We start from the raw sequence: 25,966 nt of genomic DNA, 5'->3' as shown, positions 1-25,966 counted from the left end.
GCAATCACTGGCCCACCTCCAGTGATGAAGTGTCAAAACCACTTGACAGGGATATTACTGAGGGGACACAAAATCTAATGGGCTAGAGGACGAGGTGTGCAAGGCTTTTCAAAAATGATAGCAAACTACTCAATGTGTCCCAAAGAGGCCGAAATGGCTTAGCATTGGAGACACTTGAAAAGTTCATTCAAGTCAATTTTGAGGGAGTAATAAAAGAGAGAGATGGCACATGTCTTCAAAGTTAGAGCAGAAATCTGTGACACTGTCTGATCAAATGAGCAAGCATCCAAGAGATAGTATGATGGAGCTAATATAGGACAGAGCCCATGAATTTCTCAGGCCCTGGACCTCATGCCTACCCAGGCATCCACATGTGTCTACTGCTCATTGCACATGTGACACTGTTCATGTTATTGCTGTGGATATTGCTCTATATAAATAAAACACTGATGGCCAGTGACCAGGCAGGAAGTAGGTTGCCAGGCAGGAAGTAGGTGGGACAAGGAGAGAGAAGAATTCTGGGAAGCAGAAGGCTGAGGGGGGAGACACTGCAGCCACCGCCAGGACAAGCAGCATGTAAAGACTCTGGTAAGCCACCAGCCACGTTATAAAAATGGGTTAATTTAAGATAAAAGAACAGTTAGCAAGAAGCCTGCCACGGCCATACAGTTTATAAGTGATATAAGCGTCTGAGTGATTATTTTATAAGTGGATTGTGGGACTGTGGGGCTTGGGGAACCTGGAGAGAAGCCCACCAGCAACATGTTATGTCTCATCTCTTTATCAACAGTCTTTCCCCCCTTACTCTTTACTGCCACAAAGTAAGCTGGAATTCTTTCAGTGTGTGCCTCCTGATCAAAGACTTCAATGACACCTCTTTCATTGAAGAATATGCCATCCGTCCAAGCATTTGGTACTACCCACAATCCTCCCAATCAGCTTTGGAGATCTCTCTCTCTCTCTCTCTCTCTCTCTCTCTCTCTCTCTCTCTCTCTCTCTCTCTCTCTCTCTCTGTCTTAACTCAGCTATGAACATAGTGTTATACAAGATTTAATATCTTACCCCAAGTTATCCAATACCATGCCTCCTCACGGGACCTTCACATCAGTCAGGCAGATAACCAGCCACTATAGGCACTGTAACATGCTAGGTTTCTAAATTTCACTAATAAGTGCTCAATATTGCAATACTGTGTGAGGGATCAATAGGGTAAAATGTGTGGCATGATACCAACTGTAACCTCATTGAGATGTCTGCTAAATGCTATGACCCAGGCAGCAGTCCCTCAGTTCATACATATCAGACAGCTGTAGTCAAACAGAGGCACAGGAATGGGAAAGCTGAGAAGAGTTCTTGGATCTTCTTATTGCCTAAGTGATTTTAGGCAAATCACGGATTTCTAACTTCTCTCTGAACCCAAAAATAGGAACAATTCAAAATCTCCAATTCATGATAAGTATCAAATGAGACAATATATTAAGAGGGTGTTATAATATCACATACACACATATGTGGGGATGTCTATAAATATATATATGAAAGAGTACTTTTATTGAAAAATCCATCAGCAGGGACCTCTTCTACCTCCTTGCCAAGAAAACCTTCTTCTTTCTAAGATAAGACTGGGTGCTACTCTATTCACTGATTCAACTTGTGCACACTCAGTTGCCTCTTCTTTGTATTGCATATTAGCCTTCCAGCTTCATGAAGAAAACAGTCTATTGGGGTGCTAAAGCCAGACTGATACTGATACCCAAAACAAATAAGGCCAGCCACAACTAGGGCACTGAGCATAATGGTTATATAGAACTGCTGCGGGTCCCTGGGAATTGAGCTTCGAGATAAGCAGCTTGGTGTTTTATTTTGGATCCTATTCCAGCTGAGTCACAGAGACCATGGCTTCAGAGTTATCCAATACAAGGACATAAACAGAGCTTCTTCGGAGCTTTTATGGACCAAGTTCCCATAGACTACCTACTATGGGGAGAGTTTGGTCAGTCTCTTAAGTGTAATAAAAAAGGGCCAGATCCTAATCACTCCAGCTTAATTCTGGTCCAGATCTGCTATTATGGTACTGACAGATGCCCTGACTGAATTTTAAATGGCTCTGTGGTTTTTTCAGGGCTATTTTGCTCGGCCCTATGAAAGAGGAAAGTAAGGACAAGAAGCCAGATGCTTTGGATCTAGCTGACTTCAGACTAAAAATACCAACCAAGTGACTCTGCTGGCTCTTTGGAGATTTTTTTTTCCAATCAAATTGAGCCTTTGGAATAAAGTTGAAATAAGAATTACTCTGAGTGGCTTCAAAGTCTGTTGCCTCTCTCTTCTACCATGTAAGAAATGGCACTCAGTGTTACAGACTTGGCTGAAGCCAGAGAAGGGGGCTCTACGTGAAATGGGCTGAAATTATTTTACTGATTTTATTTTAACTGAGGTTGGAGGTGGGAGAATCTCTTGGCTAGAGACCAGTCCTTGTGTGATTTGATCCAAGCTAAGAGTAGATATTTTGCATGTCTCCAAAACTTTAAATGGTAACAACAAAGTAAGTCTCTCTAATGTCCACCAACATGCTCAAGGCTCATAAAGTGATTAAAAAGTCTACACCCAAGGGAATTATAAAGTAAGACTTAGCTGATTTGTCCCACATTAATATTTATCTTTGAAAAGAGAACTTCAAGTAGTTTTATTCAACTATTTCCAAAGTCTTGAAACATACATATAAATATATACTCATATATTTTATGCTTACATATCTGAAATACATATTATAAATGAGGTACAAAGATCACAAAGAAGGGAGGCAGAAACCTTACAGTACACTGGTAACTCTTTTAACTGTGTCTCCCAGCATATAAACACAAAGTGATTTGGGACTCACTGATGGAAAAAGAAACATTTCCATTTTAAACAAGACTTTGAGTGAGTTCTTTCAACAGAACCTCTTCTAACCAGCTGACTCTGGTCAGTGACCTAGACCTTCAAGTGAATGAGGTGCAGATTCACAACAACCTAACTGAAAAGAACAAAAACATTTTTTGACCAGCAAAGCACAGCATTTTTTTTAACCCATTATCCACTGCCATTTAGAATAATCTCATCCAAAGTAGAGGCTTCAATCCTTGCTTAGCAAAGCTACCAGGAACCAGCCACTTTCCTAATATTTACAAATTACTGACAATTTCCTCCTCAACAAACTCTTCAGTCCTGTTCTCCAATGACATTTGTACTCTTGCCTGGCACTGTGACCCCTTGCAAATGAGGCCAGTGTGATAACTATGTTTTCCTTGGTTGGCTGGCACAGGGTAAAAAATGTTAGCAATGGTTTTTTTTTTGTAAGACTAAAGTTCATTTATTCCTGGAGTGTTCAATTTGTCTGAACTGTCTTCATTTCTTACACTGATGTCTGTCTTGAGCAAAACTTGCTCACTGCAAATATTTAAGATTTTAAAAGTAGAAATGTGTGCATTCATCTGAACTAGATCAGAAGGAATGCCCTTACAAATTGAATCAGAGGGAGTGGTGTCTCCCTAACTCCTGGGATTGCTTCAAAATAGTCCATTTAAGGTTACATTATAAGAAGCATCTTTGAAAGCTCCAAACTCTTCTCTATTGGGTTTGCCCATGGCATTAATTAAAGATGCTGCATATTTTAGGTTGATCTTATTGTCCATAAGATACTCTCATTCTGGGGCTGTGCTGAGGTACACCTGCAGACGGATATTTACCCTTCCTTAGTAGCATCTGAAGTTGTTCCTTTTCAATATCACTTGCAATTAGCATATATAAGCAGAGCTGGTCAATGATCTTCTCTGATAATTTCTGGGTTTTTTCATTCATTTGCCTGAAGATACCTACTACAAGCTAAAGATCATAAATTGATTCTCCTGGTGGAGAACGAAGTAAAAAAAAAAAAAAAAAAACTTAGGGAGCAGAATTCTCAGTATAACTTAACACCCCACCCACAGATATGGCCATCCGTATAGAGAAAGACTTGATTCCAGGATTCACTGACCATGCCTCATGACATTTCAGAAGGGCAAAGCTCAGCCCAGGACCTTGAAACTCAGGCAGAAACCTGTAAGAATAGCTACCAGCTTGTATTTAAATGTCTGTATGGATGTATCTATCTAGTTATGATACTTGTATTTAATCTTTTATGGCCATCCTAATTTGAGGATGAAAAGTGTGTGTCTGTAAATGTGTTTACATATACGTACGTATGTACGTACAATGTGTGTGTGTGTGTGTGTGTGTGTGTGTGTGTGTGTGTGTGTGTGTAGTACTTGTGTGTATGGTGTATGTATGTGTTCACATGTGTGTGAGTGTAGTAAGCTGTGCCCTCCTCTATTGCTCTCTGTCTTATTTCCTTGATTTCCCATGGAAGCAGAAGCACACTATTTCTCTGGTATTCTTCTGTTGTATTTCCCACCCCCTGCTATGATGGCTTACCAGAAAGCTCCAGATAGCACAGTGCCTCTGTCTACCGTCTAGTGAGGGAGTAACTGGTACATGAGTCCACACTCAGCTCTTTACACCGGTGCTGGGGACCTGCCCTTACATCTTCATGCTTGTGTGGCAAGTTCTCTTACCCACTAGCCTCTCCCTAGCCCACTTTTCTACAGAGAGTGAGCATTCTGTTCAATAAAGACCAAGCTGTATAAGACTTTGAACGCTGGGTTTAATCCTTATCCTAGAATTCCCATGAGGTTTCTTTTTTTTTTCTTTCTTTCTTTTGTTGTTTTTGGTTTTTCAAGGTAGGGTTTCTTTATGTAGTTCTATTTCTGAAACTCACTCTGTAGACTAGGTTGGTCTTGAACTCACAGAGATCTGCCTGTCTCTGCCTCCTGAGCACTGGGATTAAAGAAACCTCCTGGGGGCCACCACCACCTGGCCCCCAGGAGGTTTCTTAAGCATTTTCCTATCAATGCAACTGGCTACAATTATTATAATCCTTCTCCGAGGAAACTTATTTCTACCTGATTGACCCATAATTGATACCTTTACCAGTAAAAAATATCATTTTATCTTGATACTATTTTTTTTAAGCAGTTGGGTTCCAAGAAAGAAAGAGATCGGCTAAAATAGTTTAAATTTTAAGCTGCAGAGCAGGATTGATGTTAACAGAGTTATCAACAAAGAAATCAGGACAGCTTGAATAGAATCATGTAACTGATAATCATGCCATCTGTATGTCTGTGTAAGAAATAACTGGTTGTACTCAACCCCTAACTACCAACTTGAAGAAAATACACTTCCACTAGTGGGACTAACTACAATTTATTTTTGTGTGAACTTGAGTGCCGTTTATATATATAATTCAAGACAATTTTGACACTAATTTGAGAAAGAGATTTTTAAAATTCTCTGAAATTAGTGAGACCCTGTCTCTCCTGGATTAACAAGTTGTGTTGAGGTTAGTGAGGGTGAGTAGGAGATGCCTTTGGGAGAAATAGCCCAGCATCTAGACATAGTTTTGACTTTGTTTGGGGGTTGCACTACATATAATCTTCTAGGAGGCATCTAAAGGTATCTTAGAAGCTGCAACTCAAAAGGCCTGGCTCCACATTTCACTGATGCCTATGAGCAGGAGTAGGAGAGTGAGAGAACCTGAGTCTGGAGAGTACAGGATAAAGAGGGGCAGGACTCAAAGGTATATAGAGCTTCTCTGTGTGGGAACATTCTTCTATAACATAATGCATTAGTTGTGAATGTAACAATGTACAACCCTAGTTATACTATACATATTAGACATGATTTTTGAACCAATAATAGACGAATTATCAGGAAACACAGAAGATAATTCTAACACTAATGCCAGAATGAGAACCTGAACAAAAATGTGATCCATGCTATGCACAGTAGAGATGGCTGAATTGTTGTTATGGAGGCAGAGGCAACTGAAATTTCATAGAAACTGGCATGCTAGAGAGCCACATTGGGTACAGAAGGAAAGCCCAGTTGACTAGGATCTCTAAGAGGTCCACAGGACACAGCATTAACCAAAGCTATAATATTTATGTTGCTGGGAAAGTCACCATTGTGTCAAGAGACTCACAGACAGAACTCCTTTGAAGCTTAGTCCTGATGGGAAGAAATGCCTCACAGAGTGAGCAGTCTGATAGGAATCAGAATTACAGAATTACAAAACCATAGGGATAATGTGACAGCACTCAGCCATCAAAGTACAATGATAGGCTTCTGTGGACTAATGCTTCAAAGGAGTATGGCCTAGAGAGAAAACATAACCAGTTAATATGCCCAACATGCACAGAAGCTACAAGACTTCTGGTACAAATATCAGTCAATAGAATCAAAAGAAAGCATGGATAAAGGATCACAAAAGTGGGGAGGGAGCAAATAGTCCAATAAAGAGTCACAATATTCTGCTCTGTCCCTTGTCAAATGTCAAAGATGGAAGCCATGGACTGAAGGATTAGGTAGGATCCCTGGGCCGCAGCAAGGTCCATGGTAACATTTCACTGTTTCTAACTAAGAGGACTTGTGACCTTAATGTAAGTAGTTGAAAACTGAGGAGAGAGAAGTATTCAAACAATTTGAGGAAAATTGGATAAGTGTTCAAGTTAATGCATCTATCTTTAGAGGTAGGCAACACCATTGTTCTCTCAATGTAGACAGCAAGGGTATAAGAGGCCCAGGGTTTGTTTGTTTACTTGTTTTGTTATTGTTGTTGTTTTAGAGGACACAGATTCTGGGTTCAATCTCCAGCAAAGAGAGTGAGTGAAAGGAAGGTAGGAAAGGAAGAAAATAAAGAGAAGGATGGGGGCAAGGGTAGTAGGAGGAAAGGGAAAAGAGAAGAAAAGAAAAAGAGAAGAGGGAGGTGAATGGGAGGGGGAAGAAGATGGAAAAGGAAGTCCACCCTGCCCTGGACCAAGGCTGATTTGTCCACTGGTTCTGCCTGTTCTTATATATTATTATATAATAAGAAAAGACACACCTGATGACTGGCAGACCCCAGTGCTGTTTCCTGGGTCTCTTGTGAAAGGACTACCATAGCAACAACACCCAAGGGAACCTCATGAAACCCTCCCAGCCATACATAAATCAAAAGTAATAGATTCTCCAAGCATTGGTGTTAAGATGACTTCCAATGGTTGACCTGAGTTATGACAACAGTATTGTTTTTCACACTTACTTATTTTCTTCTGTGGGTGTATGTATGTTTGTGTGAGACTGGTGTGTGTATGTGTGTGTGTGTGTGTGTGTGCGCGCGCGCGCGCGCGTGCACGCGTGCACACACCCCTACACATTCCCACTTCACCCACCAGTTCCAGCACTACAAAAACAAGATGCTACTGAAGAAATATGCTGAACCATTGGGAAATGAACCAGCATGCTATGATTACAGCTGCCAAGTTCAGGATCTTTCAGCATTTAGTATAGGACATATGGCTCTTGATTTGTCAGATCAATTCTTTTCCAGACTTAAAAACTATTTGCATTCATGCGCATGGTTAGCAATATGTTTTTCTAGGCTTGTAACTCCCTTGGGGGTTATCCAGGTGCAGTAACAAGTGCCTGAACCAAAGAACACTGCCCATCACTTCTTCTGCAATATCAGTGACATTGTGTTAAAAATGGCTGAAGAGGAAATGCCAGGTAGACTGCAGGATTTAGAAAGGGAGAAAAAGTGGTCAAGCCCTCCAAACAATCATAAAAGCTCGTGTGAGTGAAGCCAAGGGGCTCAAGCATCCAAGGCATGCGGAAATATTCTCTCCAACACAAAGAGCAAATGACTGCATTTCAGCATTTTTGTTCCTTCTTTGGTTTCTAGAGACAGTGTATTCCACACTCAAGACTACTGCCATGACCCACTTAGTGGATGGTATGAAATGCTTCTAGTTTACCATGGGATTCAAACCAGGAAAGAGCTTTCCCACAAGCCTTCTCTGCAGTAAGGGTAGCCCTGCCACTCCAGGTACTTAGGGGGATAGGAGAGGAGAACTGATCCTCATGACACAAGAAAAATTACAACACAGATTCTAGGATTCCAAAACAAGCACATGTCCTCTGCAGGAAATGACTGTACACCTTGCAAAAGCAGCTAGTGCTGTGTGGTTGTGCGGGACTACCTGACCAGAAGTCACCAAGCTGTCATGAGCTGGGTTCCGTCATAAAGACTGTATGGGCTCTGGCATGAGCAGGACCAAGGGTTCACTAGGGCATGTCTCAGAAGCCCCATATCATCTCCTGTTACAGCATCACGTCATTCACTACATTCACATGGATAAATATATAGAAGACTGAGCCATCCATCTGGAAGGGCAGGGAGCATCTAAGATTGGGATGTGTGTAACTTAGTGTGTAAGTGCAGGACAAAAGTGGATTATAGCTGCCCAAGGTCTGCTCAGAGTCCTTCGGAGACACAGGTAAGAAGAACTCTTCACTATGGGCATAAATTCAGGCAGAACAATTGGCTGTGCTCATCATCTAAAAAGATAGTGGCTGGACATTAAGATACATTGGGACTTACAGTGATAGTGAATGGCTTGGCTAATTGGTCAGGCACCTAGAAAATAAAGAAGTCTGGAGAAGAGTATTGTGGATAGACATATGAGAGTAAAAACCATGAAGATCATTGTCTTGGATGTAAATGCCCACAAGAGAGAACTCACCTTGTAAGAACTAAAAACACTGCTATAACTGTTAATGCCACAGCCTGCTATTACTGGCACCATTTGGTTCTAAGTGGATCACCTGCTGTAACAGTGAGAGACGCTGTTTAGGTCCAAAAGTGTGGGCTTCCTCTCATCAAAAATGAGCTAGCTACTGTCACTGCTGAATGTCACTTGCCAGCGAAAGACACCAAATCTGAGTACCCACCATGGCATCAACTCTCAAACTGAAAAACCAGTTACTTAGTAGAAAAATGCTGCTGCTGAAGCCTTTCCTAGAATGGGCATCAACTCACCTGGATTGGAAACAACACACCTACGGCATCTGGCATGCCTGTGCCAGGCCAGCACAACGCTGTGCCAGTCCAGAGAAAACACTTCAGAAGCGAGAGTGTGACCAGGAGATACACTGGTCCTGTCATGTCACATCCAACCCAGAAGCTCCTCAATTGAAACTAAATGCAACAGAGGTTGAGAAGGATATCCTGCAAGCACCGTGCTCACAAAGCCCACGACCACTTCCCAGAGCAGCATGCAGGTGCCCTGCATACACCTACTCCCGCTGTCCCACTTTGGGAATTTGTCGTTCTCACACTAATAACCGTGGGTTCTAAGAAGCTGAGGTCCATCCTGAGACCTAACTGGACGGTTTCAAACCCTGAACTATCGCTGCCTCTATTCATTCAGGATTTTTGTGTCAAGAGACCAGCAGGCAGAGAAAGGCGTCACTGCTGAGAGTAATTCAACTTCGTTATTGGGAGGAAGGTAGTTGCTATAACAGTGGAGACTTGAAGACTACACCTAGTACCTGGGGAATCCTCTGTAACTTTGAACATTTTTCATCATAAATAGAAAATTACAGCAGGCAAGAGCTGGCTGGGATCAGACTACCCAAGGGAAGGGACACTGTTCCCAGACACACACCAGGCAGGCCATCTACATCAGAAGGGCTAGTTAAGAGTGAGGTAAATCTACAGTGGCTTCTTATCAGCACTGGACTAGTTCATATCAGAATGGAGTGCTGTTTTACTATAAATGCCTCTAGCCAGCAGAAACTGATACATAATTAAGAATTACTAAGACCTACACCTAGACTTTTACCAAAGTAATCGACTAATATTTCCTGGCCAATATCCTAGCCCTCTTGGACATTCATTTAGACGTATCCAACTTGTTTAAACAAATTCAGGTATGTGCTTGAAGTAGTTTTTCCCTAAGTTCTATTTACAAGGAGAACCTGGACTCCTGCTCCTCAGTTAGAAAATAAAGCAATAGCTTTATTGCTGTAGAGACTGGTTTAAAAATACATGAGGGAAGTTCCCTTTAACGAGTTAATTTATCTCATATGTGATTTCTTACCATATTTTATCACACCTTTTTCTTTTTCAGTACTGGGATGGAACCAAGTCTTCAAGCGTGCTAAGAAAGCCACCTTTCATTGAGTGCCAGCATATAGTTTATTTTTTTAAGTTGTATACCTTTTTATTTTATGGGTAAGAGTGTTTGCCTGCATGCATGCATGTGTACCATGCTTGTGTCTGGTGCCCACAGGGGTAGAAGACGCTGGATCTCTGGGAAGTTGAGTGACAGGTGGTTTGTGAGCTGCCATGCAGGTGCTGGGAACTGAACCTGTGTTCTCTGAAAGAGCAAGGGCTGCTAGCCACTGAACTGTATCTCCAGCCCCACATTGCTCTATTTTTAACTGAAGAGGACTTTTCATGGCATCACTGTCCGAAGTGCCTGATGCTCTTAGGCTCTACACCAAGGCAGGATAGGAAGTATGTTCCTCAGAAATTAGATCAAGAAAAGTGACTTGATGTTCTAGGGACCCTTTCCTCCTACTGGGTTGCCTCATCCAGCCTTAATAGAAGAGGAGGTGCCTAGTCTTACTGAAACTTGATATGCTATGGCTGGCTGATATACATGGGAGGCCTGCCCTTTTCTAAAGAGAAAGGAGGAGGAGTGGATAGGGAGAGAGGGCTAAGGGAGGGACTAGGAGGAAGGGAGGGAGGGGGAATGTGATCGGGCTGGGGAAAAATTTAATTAATTAACTAATAAAAAATTATTCTAAAACATCCACAACATAAAATTAAACCAAAGTTTAAAAAAAAAAAAAAAAGAAGGAAAGAAAAGTGACTTGAAAAGGTGGTGAGCATCCAAGACCATAAGCATGTCTTCCACAGGTGGCTTCTTCCTAAAGCAGAGCCATGGAGAATGGTGACTGAAAAGCTGCTGTGGTGGCCTGGGGAGCCAGCGGACTATCCCAGGATGCCCGGGGATGTGCACAGTGCAGCTGGTAACAGTCAGCTTGGTGGTCCCAGAACTTCTTTCCATTCTCCAGGTAATCTTGTTCGTTTGTTGGCTGCTCCTATGCTCCAGCCCCTTTCCTCTCCCTGAAAATCAGGGATTGGACATGTTTGGGGTATTTAATCACTCCCTTCTCCTTTCTCTTAAATATCCTCTCCCTTCCTTTCCCTACAATTCTTATTTCCATTTCTGCCACTCTGTGGACTTCTAGGTGTGTGGTTACTTTTCCCAGTGCTTTAGCTAACTGCCTGACAATAACATAAGGAGGGGAGGATTTACTGAGGCTCACAGTTCCGGTCTATCATGGCAGAGAAGGCATGAGGGCAGGAGCCTGGGGCAGCTGGGAAGCAGAGAGGGGGAGGGGAGAGCAGGGGAGATGGGAAGGGAGAGAGAGAGAGAGAGAGAGAGAGGAGGGGAGGGAGGAGGGGAGGGAGGGAGGGAGGGAGGGAGGGAGGAGGGAGGGAGGAGGGAGGGACAGGGAGAGGCAGAGGCAGAGGCAGAGGGAGAGGGAGACATGGGTGCTGGTGCTCAGCTCACTTTCCCCTTTTTATCCACCCCAGGACTGGAGCCTATGGAATAGTGTGGCAAATATCCAGGGTGGAGCTTTCTTTTTGGAAACACCTCACAGTCACACTCACAGTTGTGTTTCCATGGCGATTCTTAATCTTGTCAAGCTCACAACCAAAGTTAACCACCACAGAATTCTGGTAAGAACAGCAGTGTTTGTAAATATGTTATGTATCTTATTTGCAGACATGTGTGTAGGTATATATATATATATATATATATATATATATATATATATATATATGGATTTTTAAGATTCTCAAGACTGTATATTTTATCAACTTAAAGAGCAAAAAAGTTATATATTTCTTTTTCTAATACATATTAAATTGTTTTTATTGTTATTTGGATATAGTTTGCAATCAATTTTTCATGTACAAAGGGGAAATAATTCTTATCAATTAATATCTGAGTCTCATATTCATATATCTTGGACACCCAGAGGGCTTTACAGGCATTTTCTTATAATTTTGTGCCTTTGAATGAGAGAGAAATGCAAATACTTCAAAAGTTTCTCGATGAACTTTTTTTTTGTTTGCTTCTCAATTACTGCATTTGAAGTGGTCATTTTATGAAAATCTTTTTACTTGAGAAGTATCACATTGCATTTTGATAAGACTCAGAAGGGCAGTGCACACAGACAATGTGCTGAGATCAGGATCATGAAAGGTTATAAATCAAAAGTGAAGATTTATTACCAGGCTTATGCCTAGCGTCAGATTCTGGGGAACAAAGACAGAGAAAAAGAAGGGGGTTATGATGTATAGCCACAAAAGGAAGGAAATGGAAAGGGGACTTTTGTCTCAGGACCATCTGCCTTGGGATCAGGTGAGCCACAGCAGAAGGGAAGCTGCTATTGGCTGAGACATCAGGAAGGATTTCCAGTCTGGTCAGGCCCTGCATTTTTGGACTCTGTTCCACACATGTGACTGAAGTTCACCTACACCAACAGCCCCAGTGGCGGCTACCAGAAGGGGATGCGAGTGTGGGTAACTGCTGAAGGGAGAGCAAAGGATTCTGGGGTTATTGTGGTACTTCATGTGCTGTGTCCATGAGGAAAGTGACAGGTCAAAGACAGAGGAAGAGGAGCAAGCGCAATGGCTCTGCAGGTGCAGCCAAAGGATGCATTCACCAGAGGGCTGCAGCAAAACGCTGAGCATCTTGTCTCCTTATTTTTAATGCTTTTGTGATGCAAATAAAATGCAAAAGGCTGTAGGTTTTAAATATATAACTTGATGAGCTTGGAGATAAGCATATACCTGTGAAACCAGATCCACAAACTGTGCCAATAACATAGTCATAGCCTCCAAAAGCTTTCTCCCACCTGCTTTATTTTCAGAAACAAGAAAGTTTACATAAAGGCTGGGGGTGTAGCTTAGTAGGACAATGGCTGGCTAGTAGTTCTGAAGGCCCAGGTTCAATTCCAAGCACCACAAAAAGCAAGGAAGGAAGAAAGGAAGGAAGGAGGTAGGGAGGGAGGGAGGGAGGGAGGGAAGGAGGGAGGGAGGGAGGGAGGGAGGGAGGGAAAACAGGGGTGAGAAAGAGGGAGGAAGTAAGCCAGTTTACATAAGATCAACCCTCTTAGCAAAATGCCATGTATCCAACACAACGCTGTTGACCCTAGGGACCAGACTACACAGTAGATCTCTAGGACTTACTGGTCTTGCATGACTGAAACTTTGTCCCCTTTGACTTCGACCTCCAACTCCTCCTCCCTGCATGAACCCAGATGAGATTACAGTGAGTGAAATAATCAGATGGCAAGGAGAAGGGAAACGATCAAATGGCGAGAAGGACACCATGAAAGCACCTCTAGGCTGCACCTAACGTAGTGAAGAGTGAAATGATGGCCGTCTCCATCATCTCTTGCTCTCAGCCACAGATGGGAGAAAGGCCAGGCTTCTAACAGTTCTCTTGGAAGGGCCGCTCGGAGAGCTCAGGCAGCTTATATGGCCTGGTTCCTCCTCCATGACTGCCCCACAGCAGTGGTGAAAAGCCACTCTGTTATCACAGGACAAACACACAGAAGGCGAAGAAAAGAATCTGCCTAAGCAGTGCACACAGGCTCACCCAGGCACTTCCATATCTCACCCAAAGCCAGCAGTGCATGGAAAGTTGATTCTGGTGCACACACCTTTTCAGATCACTATAGAAAGGGTCTTTTGTTTCTTTAATGGAACGTCCCCCAGTGTTCCAGGGGAGCATTTGCCATTATTTCTCAACCTATAATCCCTTTTACTATGATGTCTCAACTGTACCCCCCACAGAATGTTTTTAATTACCTTCTCATTTATCTATTACAAAAGCTATTATGGATACTTTAAGTGTGTATTCTTACATACTACTCCTCATTCATCTTAAGTTACTTTTTTTAAAACAATATCCATTACAATCAAAGAGTTAGATTTCACCTTTTCCTGTTATATATACTTAACTATTTGAAATGTATACATGTGAAAGTATATGTTCCATGAACAAATAATTCATACTGATATGTCCTGTCTAGTTAGGGGACTGAAAAGCATCAGAACTCCAGACCCAGGTTTTATGAAGTATCATGGTATGAAAAACTGCCTCCAAGATTTGATGTCTGGGGGCTGGCAAGATGGCTCGGTGGGCTGAGTTCCTGGCACCCACATGGGGGCTAACAGCTGCCTGTAACTGCAGTTTCAGGGAAGATGAGTGACACCCTCTTCTGGCCTCTGTGAGTGGGTACTTCATGCGTGTGGTGCACAGACATATGTGTAGGCAAAACATCTATACACATAAAACATAAATAATATTTTTAAATGCTATAAAGTGTGCTTAATACTTCAAAAATATTAAATATCCAAAAATTCAACTTATGAATTTTAAAAAGCAGCTGCTTTGTTTTGCAACATTTTTATGTTCCCAGACAAAAAAAAAATGAAAGATATGTTTTCAAACTGTGATTGACAAACATGTTTCTATAGTTACACTGATGAGTAAGTAGGTTTTAATGCCTGGTATTCTGAAAGAATTGAGGGTCCAGTCAGCCAGAATCATTACTATACTTTTCCTCTGCATTTTGACACTTTAAAGAACTTTTGACAACTAATTACTGAGTGCATTTGGGTTGAATGAACACAGTGGATTATCGTCATGAATAATTAGTTACAGGCAGACTTAGCATTGCATCCTGGCTTTTACCATAGATTGCAGACCCTATATCCCACAGTACAAAGTTGGCCTTTATGGACTGGCCTTGAACTCTCGTTTGCATTGGCTCTGGCCATTCTTGACTGGAAGCAAATGGGGATATGCATGTCTCTCTCCGGCAGGACATCTCAGCTGGTGAATCATGTGATCCTCACAGGCTCTGGTCTCTTTGGGTTCCCCGTCAGCAGTCATCTTTGTGACCCTCACCACACCATTTTAAATATTTTCTTTATATATCAAAGCCTCATCAGACTGAATGACTTGAGTGTGAGTGTCTCCTCTCTTTTCTGACTGCACTCTGCCTTGCTGATAACACAAAATATAAAGGACAATGTAAAACTATGCACAATGGTTCTACACTTGGTAGGCTGGAGTCCAGCTCATGTTAAAGAATTATGCAATTGCACCAAGAGCTCTCTCACGAGATAGTCACTAACAGTCATACATACACAGCCAAATGCACAGTCAAGGCTCAAGAGGACACCACTCCAAATATTTATTTTATTGTTGAATTAAAAAGTAGAAATTGAAACCATCAATAACTCACTAACATTCCTTTAAAATCCCCAAAGTTTACAAACCACCAAAAAACACACATAAAATTATATACACATAAAGAAGTTTTCCTAAGTGAAGTACTTACTTTTTTTAATTCTATTCCAATGAGTAAGTTACAGAATTATGGAACACACACTCGCTCCTCTGCTCTCCTCTGAGAGCACTCTGTCTCTGTCTCTGTCTCTGTCTCTCTCTCGTGTGTGCATGTGTATGTCTCTCTGTCTCTGTCTCTCTCTGTCTCTGTCTCTCTCTGTCTCTCTCTCTCCCTCTCTTTGTGTGTGTGTGTGTGTGTGTGTGTGTGTGTGTGTGTGTGTGTGTGTGTGTGCTCGCGCGCGCGTGCGCACACGCCTGTGTATAAGGGAGAGGCTAGGTAGGGTTTAGAATCTAAGAAAGTGTAAAACTGGGTAACAGTGCTAACAGAAGTTACATAAAGCACCTGGACTTGATGTGACTTTGCAATCTCTTCCTCTGTAAATGGAAGCAGAGTCATTAGCTGGCCTCCAGTCTAGGGTAGAAGCTGGGATCCAGTGATGGTTATTTATTATCCAACAAAGAGGCATATATCTAAAAGCACCCATCTCATAACTGCTTGAGTCTAAGAATTTATAGGCAACAGGAATATAAATGCAGGAGATGAGTATAACAGCACTATTTTTATGGGAACATTGTGTGATGAGCCAGGACATGTCCACTGATACCCGTGGTGTTCAGCAAGCTGTGAGCACTTGTGGATGCTGCTTAAGAGCAAGGGCCAGGGAAGGAGACAAGGCCATAGCATCATAGGGTACAGAGTCCAGCATTTCTCCCTAGCTGACTAAGCCACCATAAAAGGAGGCTACAAAGAAGGTACAATATGGCTGCAGGGAATATTCCTCACAAAAGACATTGTGTTTATGGCTTCTCATTTAATAAAATGCATCCAACTCTATTATGGCCTGAACTGCTAAGTGGTGTGACGTACAGAGTTCTCCAGGATGGTGTTTTTCCCCAAAGAAAGGAAAGTATTCACCGGGGTGTCACCACAATGACATCCTTGCCTCCAAAACTAGTTACCCTGCCATCAACCTCTTCTTCCACATCCTCTCTCTGTTCTCGAAAATTACATTGTTCTCTGCAAAAGCAGAACTCGCCTTGACTGCCCATCTGCTTCTTATTGACAGCATTCAGTGGAATCCATGCTGAGTGCTACAGTGTCGCTGCCGCAGCAGACCACAGCATCTGTAAAGTCAGCCGTTGTACACTGGGGAAAGCTATGTCTCAAATAAGTCAAGGTCAGCACAATGGAGAATGTACAGCACCTACAGGATTAGTCACACCGCCCACCACCCTTGCCGCACCTCACTCTTCCAAGCATCCCTGAGTCCTGGGGGTTGGGGGGGGGAGGGTGAACAGAAACACCACTGAAGAAAGCATCTTTTGCCAGAGACTGGACAGTGTCTCAAGAAAGCAACACTTTTCTAGCTTCAGACCACGTGGTATTCTAGACAGTTCTGCATCATGTTATGCATCATGATATACATGTCCACACTCGTGTATCAGCTCAACCACCCTCTTTTTTAATTTTATTCTTTGATATTTCTGATCAAATGAATAGAATGGGCCAGTAACCTTCATGAAGGACTTTAACAAAATAGGCAAACTTCCTTTTCAAAATTCAATGGGTCCTTGCACCAATGTAGCCATCTCTGGGGGGGGGGATCATAATTTCCTTTTATTTAGATTATCATTGATTGTAGAGACATCTAGAAGAACTGAAAAGGAGACTTGGAGAAAGAAGGCCTACCAGGGGAAAAAAAAAGGATTCAGGGGACATCACATTTAGAGACAGGGCTCATCTACCTTGGGAGCTTGCCAAGGCCTGAGGAACCTGCTGCGGTGGCCGTGGGTGGCTGGGCCCTTACCTTACCACACTGCTTACATTTTCCCTCCTGCCGCCGCCTGTGGACCCAGTGGTGACGCACAAAGTTCTGCAAGGAAACAGAAAGAAGTGAGTAAGTTTTCATTTGCAGTCCTCAGCATTTATTGTCTGATGGTTTGGATTATAGATTTCTATTCGCTATAATCCAAACCGGGAGAAGCACAGAAGTAAACATGTGTAGGTGTGACTTATTCAACAATAAATGTGAATACAGTCAGAATAAATGAAGTTCCTTCTCCACTCCCAGCAATCTTCTGCACTGTGCATTCTGCTCAGTACTTCCTCCAGCCTTGCCTTTCCAGTGCCCAGGACACAGCAGACGGCACTCACTGCACTTTCTTACTAGAAAAGTCCATGCAGATTTGTGAGTGAGGGGAAGGATCTCCAGCTGGGAGGTAGCTGTGGCTCATAAAAGAAAAACCCAAAGAGTGGTGAACAGTCGAAGGGAAGAAGCTGATGGGATTATCTCCAATTGGACTGAACAAGTGCACACGAAATGCTTCATATGGTGGATGTGCCACACCATACTAAACCTTATAGCCACAAGGAATTCCCAAGATCATATTCTCAGACACATCTCCTGATATAGGACACTGATTTGAGACACTGTCACTAGATAAAGTGAAGGAAGAGAAATGTTAAAGAAAAGAGATGTCAAAGACAAGAGGATTAGCGTATGGACAACAGCTGTTCATACACCACCCTTGGCCACCTTGAACTAGATCAGCTTTCAAGGTTGATTCTTATCATAAACTTAGGAAAGTATTTTCCATGCCAAGTAGATGATCATCACCGGGGTAGACTCAAGTAATTCAATCTCCGCTAGCTGTGTATAGCAACAAGGAGTGTCATCTACAGCACTAAAGGTAAAGAGGAGCCTTGGTGCACATCATCCCTCTTACACCAACAATATAAAGTGCTTCCTTTCCTCTAACTCCTGTCCTTTCCTGAGGAAACACACGTTGCCTCTTAGAGAATTTAGCCACAAACCACAGTCTCCCTTTAACAGTGCCTTTAACGGATGTTGCCAGCAGACTGCCTGTTACATACCATAGGCACTGTTCTACGTGGAGACAGACAAAGAAGGCAGATAGGTCTAGAGCCACACCACCTTGAACATGCCTAATGGAAGAAGCTAAGCAAAGTTGGGGCTGGTCAATACTTGGATGGGAGAAAATAGACCACTGTGAAGGGAATGAAGGGAGGGAGAGAAGGAGGGGGGTAAAGAGGGAGGGAGGAAAGAAGGGAGCAGAAGAAGATAAGAGAGATGGGGGAGGGAAGAAGAAGGGGGAGGAACAGAAGGTTGGTTGGTTGTGTCAAGGCATGAAATTCCAGGCATGAAATGACAAGAAGACCTCCAACAAACATTAGCACTTTTAATACTGAAATATCACCTCTATTGCTCTTTTATGTCAAATCAATTTAAAATAAAGTAAAATATGATCCCTGGAGGGGTAACGGTCTTTTGATGATAGTAAGATCTAGAAACAGGATAATCCCAAGAACCAGTACAATTTTCATCTTGCTTTTCCTACTGCCCCCATTCAGTAAAACAAAAACACAGTTTCACACTGTTCTCAGAAAGAAGATAATAAGAATAGCTAACCCTAAGCAGTCTTTCACACTTTTAATGATACTTTATATATAGCAATTGTTTTAATCCTCATAAGAATAATAATGGATAGAGATACTTCTCAGTAGGAATGTACCAGAAAAGTTCCAGAGCTGTTAAAATACTGAAATGTCTTAATTTGGGTAATTAAATTGTAGTCTAGTGTCCTCACAACTCCCTGCCTCCTCTTCTGCTGTTATAACAACTGCTGCCACACCTCCTTTAGCCCTGGAAACCATGCCTACCTCCTCATTAGTAAGCAATTAGAATGCAGTTGCCTGAGTTAGCTAGTATCAGGATCCTCTTCCAGCAAGAGCACCTCAGGTTACCTGGACAATACTAATGGCTTTCCCTGAAGAAGTTCAGAGGACTGGGCTGGCACAGGCAATGTCAGATGCCTGTGTAAGCTTCAACACCCACATGGACAGTGGCTGTCTATGACTGTCAAAGCAGCAACTGCAAGGACATGCAGGCTTCTGGTGTTTATCCCATCAGTTCAATGCAAACCCTACACTAAGTGGGAATAAAGGTCCCGGGCCACCTAGCTGCTCACTTGGCAGGTGACATTGATGCTGAGCCCGCAGTCTCTTCTAGAGATCAGTACCTGCTTACAAAGAAAGATTGGGAAGAACGGGAGTCTCTACTAACTTCAGTATGTTCCAACTCACTACTGTAGAGCCCCCATCCCCAAAGATCTGATTTTACTTACATATAGAGAGGTTACTTAAAATGTAAGCATAAAAGCAAAATTCCCACTCTCGCTGGCTGGGAGCAGGCTCTCCTCCCACTGGGTCCCCACCTCTCTTCTCTGAAAGATTAGATTCACTACTTCCTCATGACACCCCGATAAACAATTGCAATGACAGTCAGGTGTGGAAATGTTGAATACATAAAAACGTCAAATAATAATTAAAAGGCGTAGAAACATTTAATATAATAGCTGTTAGTTTAGCAAAAACTGAAGGAAAATGAACACTGTCACTGATGTTAAGAGAAATTCTGCACTTGGTGAGATTACAAGTCACTCAGTGACTATCAATTTAAGAAGAGAAATATTAGGAGAATTGGATGCAATTATCTATGAGAAATCACAACTGACTCATGGGATCATTTAGCTAGTGACAGCTCCATTCAAAAGATTAAACCAATAATTCCCACAAGTCAACAGTGACTTAGAAATGAGGTGGCTCACTTGATCATTTGTACCACAACACAGACCATTTGGCAAGCAGATTTTTTTTTTCAAGACAGTGTTTCTCTGTGTAGTTTCAGTGCCTGTCCTGGATCTGGCTCTGTAGACCAGACTGGCCTCAAACTCACAGAGATTCACCTGGCTCTGCCTCCCAAGTGCTGGGACTAAAGGAGTGTGCCACCACCATCTGGTTGGCGAGCAGATTTATGGCATCCCAAAGTTCAGTCCATTTATGATATAAAAAACCCAACTTTATGGAAAATGTTTATATGAACTTATGTGACTCTACCATTCAATATTATTAAGATTACCCTTCCAAAGAGTACAGTACAGAGGAAACTGAAGACATGAAGGCCCAGATAAAGTAACTGATTAAACTTATCCAAACTGCTATTGCAGGAGAAACTGACAATGTTCCTGAAATGTTTAGCTGTATAATTTGAGATGTCACACAACCTTGTGCTTAAAGTTCTTCTTAGGCCTAATACATTTATTCTGCAACTTAAGCATCATTGAAACTAAGTAAATAGTCAATAAATGTTTATTGAGTTGAATAGAATCCTAAACCTTATTTATTTGACAATTAAACCAGGTGGTTACCACTTGGGAGAAGGAGGGCCATCATCTGTCTTCATCAATAAGGAAAGAAAAGCCATCAGCATCAAATCACTATTGTTTTCTGACCCTTTTTGCTCAGGGACCTTCAATTTTCATACCATTTTCTCCTGACTGTTATTCATATCTCCTAAATTATTAGACCAAAATCAGATTCTTCATACATTTTTATTTAGATAGTTATCCAGAGCTCCTGAATTGTTGGGCTGAAATTAGATTTTTCACACAGTGTCCTTTTGAGTGTAATTCATATATCTTACATTGGTGGACTGGTATTAGACTTGAGATCCTTACACTGCATATGTGACTGTCAATAGATTGTTGTTAAGAAGGCAACGAAAGTTTCTAAAACAATATCACAGTAGTTTCTGAATTATTTATATACCACTTCAAGCACTGGGCAGAGAAAAAGCTATTACTTACAGGTGTTAAAACATCAGTGATACATTATTTCAAGGCTCATAAGAAAAGCATAATATGCACTCCGGGAAGACCTGCCCAACTTGGCACCAGGTTCTGGCCACCGGACAGCTCCCCTTCTAGCCCCATCGGGAGGGATCCCCTTTTCCAAGCCCCCCGGCAGCCCCTGCAATCTCCGCGCCCTGTCCCCACGCCCATCTGCCCACGACTCCAGCCACTTCCTGAGACTTAGAGACCGGCCCCCAGCTCCCAGCCTGCTCCCGATTGCCATTCTGGACCAGAGCCCGCCCCGGACTTCCCTTCTGGAACAGAGAGTTGGACAAGAGAACTCCCTTTTGGACAAAAGAGAGAGTCTTCCTGAATCTGTCAGCTCTTTCTGAAACAAGTACACTGATAAGACGAAGAAAGAACCACAAGGAGATGGGCAGACGTCAAGGCAGAAGTACATACAGCAAAATGAAGAGCAATACAGCATCACCAGAACCTAGCCCGCCTCCAACATCTAGACCTGAACACCAAAAATTGGAAGAAGCAGAAGAAAGTAGCCTTATGAGTAACTTCATGAAGAAGGTAGAGGCTTGTGTAGAGGAAAAGACAAGGAAATTGGAAGAACGCTATAAACAACTAGAGGAAAGAGCAAACAAATTAGAAGAAAACAATAAAGCCCTCCAAGAAAAAAATAAATTCCTGGAAGAAAACATTAAAGTCCTGGAAGAAAACATTAAAGTCCTGGAAGAAAACAATAAAACACTGAAAGAAAATCATGAAAAAGCAATGAAACAAACAAAGGAAACAGGCCAAGAACTGAAAAAGGAAATTGAAAAAATAAAGAAGACACAAACAGAGGGAATGCTGGAAATAGAAACCCTGAGTAAAAGATCAGGAACTTCGGATGCAAGTATAACCAACAGAATGCAAGAGGTGGAAGAGAGGATTTCTGGCATTGAAGATACAGTAGAAGAAATAGTTTCATCAGTCGAAGGAAACACTAAAGCCAACAAAGTCATGAACCAAAATGTCCAAGAAATCTGGGACACCATGAAAAGACCAAACCTACGAATTATAGGGATAGAAGAAGGTGAAGAATACCAACTCAAAGGCACAGAAAATATATTCAACAAAATTATAGAAGAAAACTTTCCCAACTTAAAGAAGGAAATGCCTATGAAGATACAAGAAGCCTATAGAACACCAAACAGACTAGACCCCCAAAAAAAGTCCCCTCGACACATAATAATTAAACAACTAAATGTACAGAATAAAGAAAGAATATTAAGAGCAGCCAAGGAAAAAGGCCAAGTGACCTATAAAGGTAAACCCATCAGAATAACACCCGATTTCTCAATGGAGACTTTGAAAGCCAGAAGGACCTGGACAGATGTAATGCAGACACTAAGAAACCATGGATGTCAGCCCAGACTAATATACCCAGCAAAACTTTCAATCATCATAGACGGAAGGAACAAGACATTCGAAGACAAAGCCAGATTTAAACAATACCTATCCACAAACCCAGCCCTACAGAAAGCACTAGAAGGAAAATTCCAACCTAAGGAAGTCAGATACACACTCGAAAACACAGGCAATAGATAAAGCCACAACAGTAAACCCCAAAGAAGGGAAGTACACACACACTACCACCAAAAATGACAGGGATGAACAATCACTGGTCGTTAATATCCCTTAATATCAACGGACTTAATTCACCTATAAAAAGACATAGACTTACAGAATGGATACGAAAGCAGAACCCAACTTTCTGCTGCATACAAGAAACACATCTCAAATTCAAAGACAGACACTACCTAAGAATAAAAGGCTGGGAAAAGACTTTCCAATCAAATGGTCTTAAGAAACAAGCAGGGTAGCCATACTGATATCCAACAAAATAGACTTCAAACTAAAATCAATCAAAAGAGATAAAGAAGGACATTACATATTCATCACAGGAAAGATCCACCAAGATGAAGTTTCAATTCTGAACATTTATGCCCCAAACACAAGGGCACCCACATATGTAAAAGAAACATTACTAAAGCTTAAACCACATATAAAACCCCACACATTAATAGTGGGAGATCTCAACACCCCACTTTCACCACTGGACAGATCTCCCAAATTGAAACTTAACAGAGAAATAAAGGACTTAACTGATATCATGACCCAATTGGACCTAATTGATATCTACAGAACATTCCATCCTAACAAGAAAGAATATACATTCTTCTCAGCACCCCATGGAACTTTCTCTAAAATTGACCACATACTTGGCCACAAAGCATATCTCAACAGATACAAAACAATTAGAATAACCTCCTGTGTTCTATCAGACCACCATGGGTTAAAGTTAGATCTCAACAACAACAAAAACTACAGAAAACCTACTTTCTCATGGAAACTGAATAATGCTCAACTAAATCACCAATGGGTTAAGGAAGAAATAAAGAAAGAAATTAAAGACTTCCTAGAGATCAATGAAAATGAAGACACCACATACCCAAACTTATGGGACACAATGAAAGCAGTGCTAAGAGGGAAATTCATAGCACTAAATGCACACATAAAGAAGTTGGAGAAATCTCACACTAGTGACTTAACAGCACACCTGAAAGCTCTAGAACAAGAAGAAGCAAAGTCTCCCAGGAAGAATAGACGCCAGGAAATTATCAAAGTGAGAGGGGAAATTAATAAATTAGAAACTAAGAGAATAATACAAAAAATTAATGAAACAAAGAGTTGGTTCTTTGAGAAAATCAACAAGATAGACAAGCCCTTATCCAAACTAACCAAAAGACAGAGAGAGAGAATCCAAATCAACAAAATCAGAAATGAAAAGGGGGACATAACAACAGACATTGAGGAAATCCAGAGAATTATAAGGTCATATTTCAAAAACCTCTACTCCACAAAACTGGAAAACCTAAAAGAAATGGACATTTTTCTGGATAAGTACCACATACCTAAGTTAAATCAAGACCAGATAAACTATTTAAATAGCCCAATAACCCCTAAGGAAATAGAAACAGTCATTAAAAGTCTCCCAACCAAAAAAAGCCCAGGACCAGATGGTTTCAGCGCAGAATTCTACCAGATCTTCAAAGAAGAGTTAATACCAATACTCTCTAAATTGTTCCACATAATAGAAACAGAAGGAACATTACCAAACTCCTTTTATGAGGCTACAATTACCCTGATTCCTAAACCAAACAAGGATACAACAAAGAAAGAGAACTACAGACCGATCTCCCTCATGAACATTGATGAAAAAACACTCAATAAAATATTGGCAAACAGACTCCAAGAACACATCAGAACAATTATCCACCATGATCAAGTAGGCTTCATCCCAGGGATGCAAGGGTGGTTCAACATACGAAAGTCCATCAACGTAATACACCATATAAACAAACTCAAAGAAAAAAACCACATGATCATCTCACTAGATGCAGAAAAGGCATTTGACAAAATCCAACACCCCTTCATGATAAATGTCTTGGAGTGATCAGGAATACGGGAACATACCTAAACATAATAAAGGCAATATATAGCAAACCAACAGCCAACATCAAATTAAATGGAGAGAAACTCAAAGCAATTCCACTAAAATCAGGAACGAGGCAAGGCTGTCCACTCTCCCCATACTTATTCAATATAGTACTTGAAGTTCTAGCCAGAGCAATAAGACAACATAAGGAGATTAAGGGAATTCAAATTGGAAAGGAAGAAGTCAAGCTTTTCCTATTTGCAGATGACATGATAGTATACATGAGTGACCCCAAAGATTCCACCCAGGGATTGATAAAGCTTATAAACACCTTCAGCAACATAGCAGGATACAAGATCAACTCAAAAAAATCAGTAGCCTTCCTATATACAATGGACAAAGAAGATGAGAAGGCAATTAGAGATACATCACCCTTTACAATAGCCAAAAATGACATAAAATACCTTGGGGTAACACTAACCAAGCAAGTGAAGGACCTATATGACAAGAACTTTAAGTCCCTGAAAAAAGAAATTGAAGAAGATGTCAGAAAATGGAAAGATCTCCCATGCTCATGGATAGGCAGGGTTAACATAGTAAAAATGGCAATCTTACCAAAAGCAATATACAGATTCAATGCAATCCCCATCAAAATACCAACACAATTCTTCACAGACCTGGAAAGAATAATACTCAACTTCATATGGAAAAACAAAAAACCCAGAATAGCTAAAAGAAACCTGTACAATAAAACAACTTCTGGAGGCATCACAATCCCTAACTTCAAGCTCTACTATAGAGCTACAGTAATAAAAACAGCTTGGTATTGGCATAAAAACCGACATGTGGACCAATGGAATCGAATTGAAGACCCTGACATTAACCCACACACCTATGGACATATAATTTTTGACAAAGAAGCCAAAAGTGTACAATGGAAAAAAGAAAGCATCTTCAACAAATGGTGCTGGCATAACTGGATATCAACGTGTAGAAGGCTGCAAATAGATCCATATCTGTCACCGTGCACAAAACTTAAGTCCAAGTGGATCAAAGACCTCAACATAAATCCAGCTACTCTAAACCTGCTAGAAGAGAAAGTAGGAAGTAATCTTGAACGCATTGGCATAGGAGATCACTTCCTAAATATAACACCAGTAGCGCAGACACTGAGACAAACAATCAATCAATGGGACCTCCTGAAACTGAGAAGCTTTTGTAGAGCAAAGGATACGGTCAACAAGGCAAAGCGACAGCCTACTGAATGGGAAAAGATCTTCACCAACCCCACAGGTGACAGAGGACTGATATCCAGAATATATAAGGAACTCAAGAAATTAGACATCAAAACGACCAACAGTCCAATTGAGAAATGGGCTTTAGAATTAAACAGAGAATTCTCAACAGAGGAAACCCAAATGGCTGAAAGACATTTAAGGAACTGCTCAACATCCCTAATCATCAGGGAAATGCAAATCAA

At 41.5% G+C, this 25,966-nt stretch overlaps 1 protein-coding gene across 10 annotated transcripts in view; it reads right to left on the bottom strand.

Moving 5' to 3' along the window:
- Dgki (diacylglycerol kinase iota) overlaps nucleotides 1–25,966 on the bottom strand; it is a 471,870-nt gene that overhangs the window by 248,760 nt on the left and 197,144 nt on the right. For all 10 annotated transcript variants that reach the window (XM_028866082.2, XM_028866077.2, XM_037203652.1 and 7 more), the window contains exon 6: nucleotides 17,147–17,212. In XM_028866082.2, coding sequence (XP_028721915.1) covers nucleotides 17,147–17,212 — 66 coding nt within the window. The remainder of the gene's footprint in view (nucleotides 1–17,146; nucleotides 17,213–25,966) is intronic.

The sequence above is a fragment of the Peromyscus leucopus genome, chromosome 3 (assembly GCF_004664715.2).
Source record: "Peromyscus leucopus breed LL Stock chromosome 3, UCI_PerLeu_2.1, whole genome shotgun sequence".
Classification (NCBI taxonomy): domain Eukaryota; kingdom Metazoa; phylum Chordata; class Mammalia; order Rodentia; family Cricetidae; genus Peromyscus; species Peromyscus leucopus.
The sequence above is the reverse complement of the archived record's forward strand: the minus strand, read 5'-3'. Positions and strand labels throughout refer to the sequence as shown.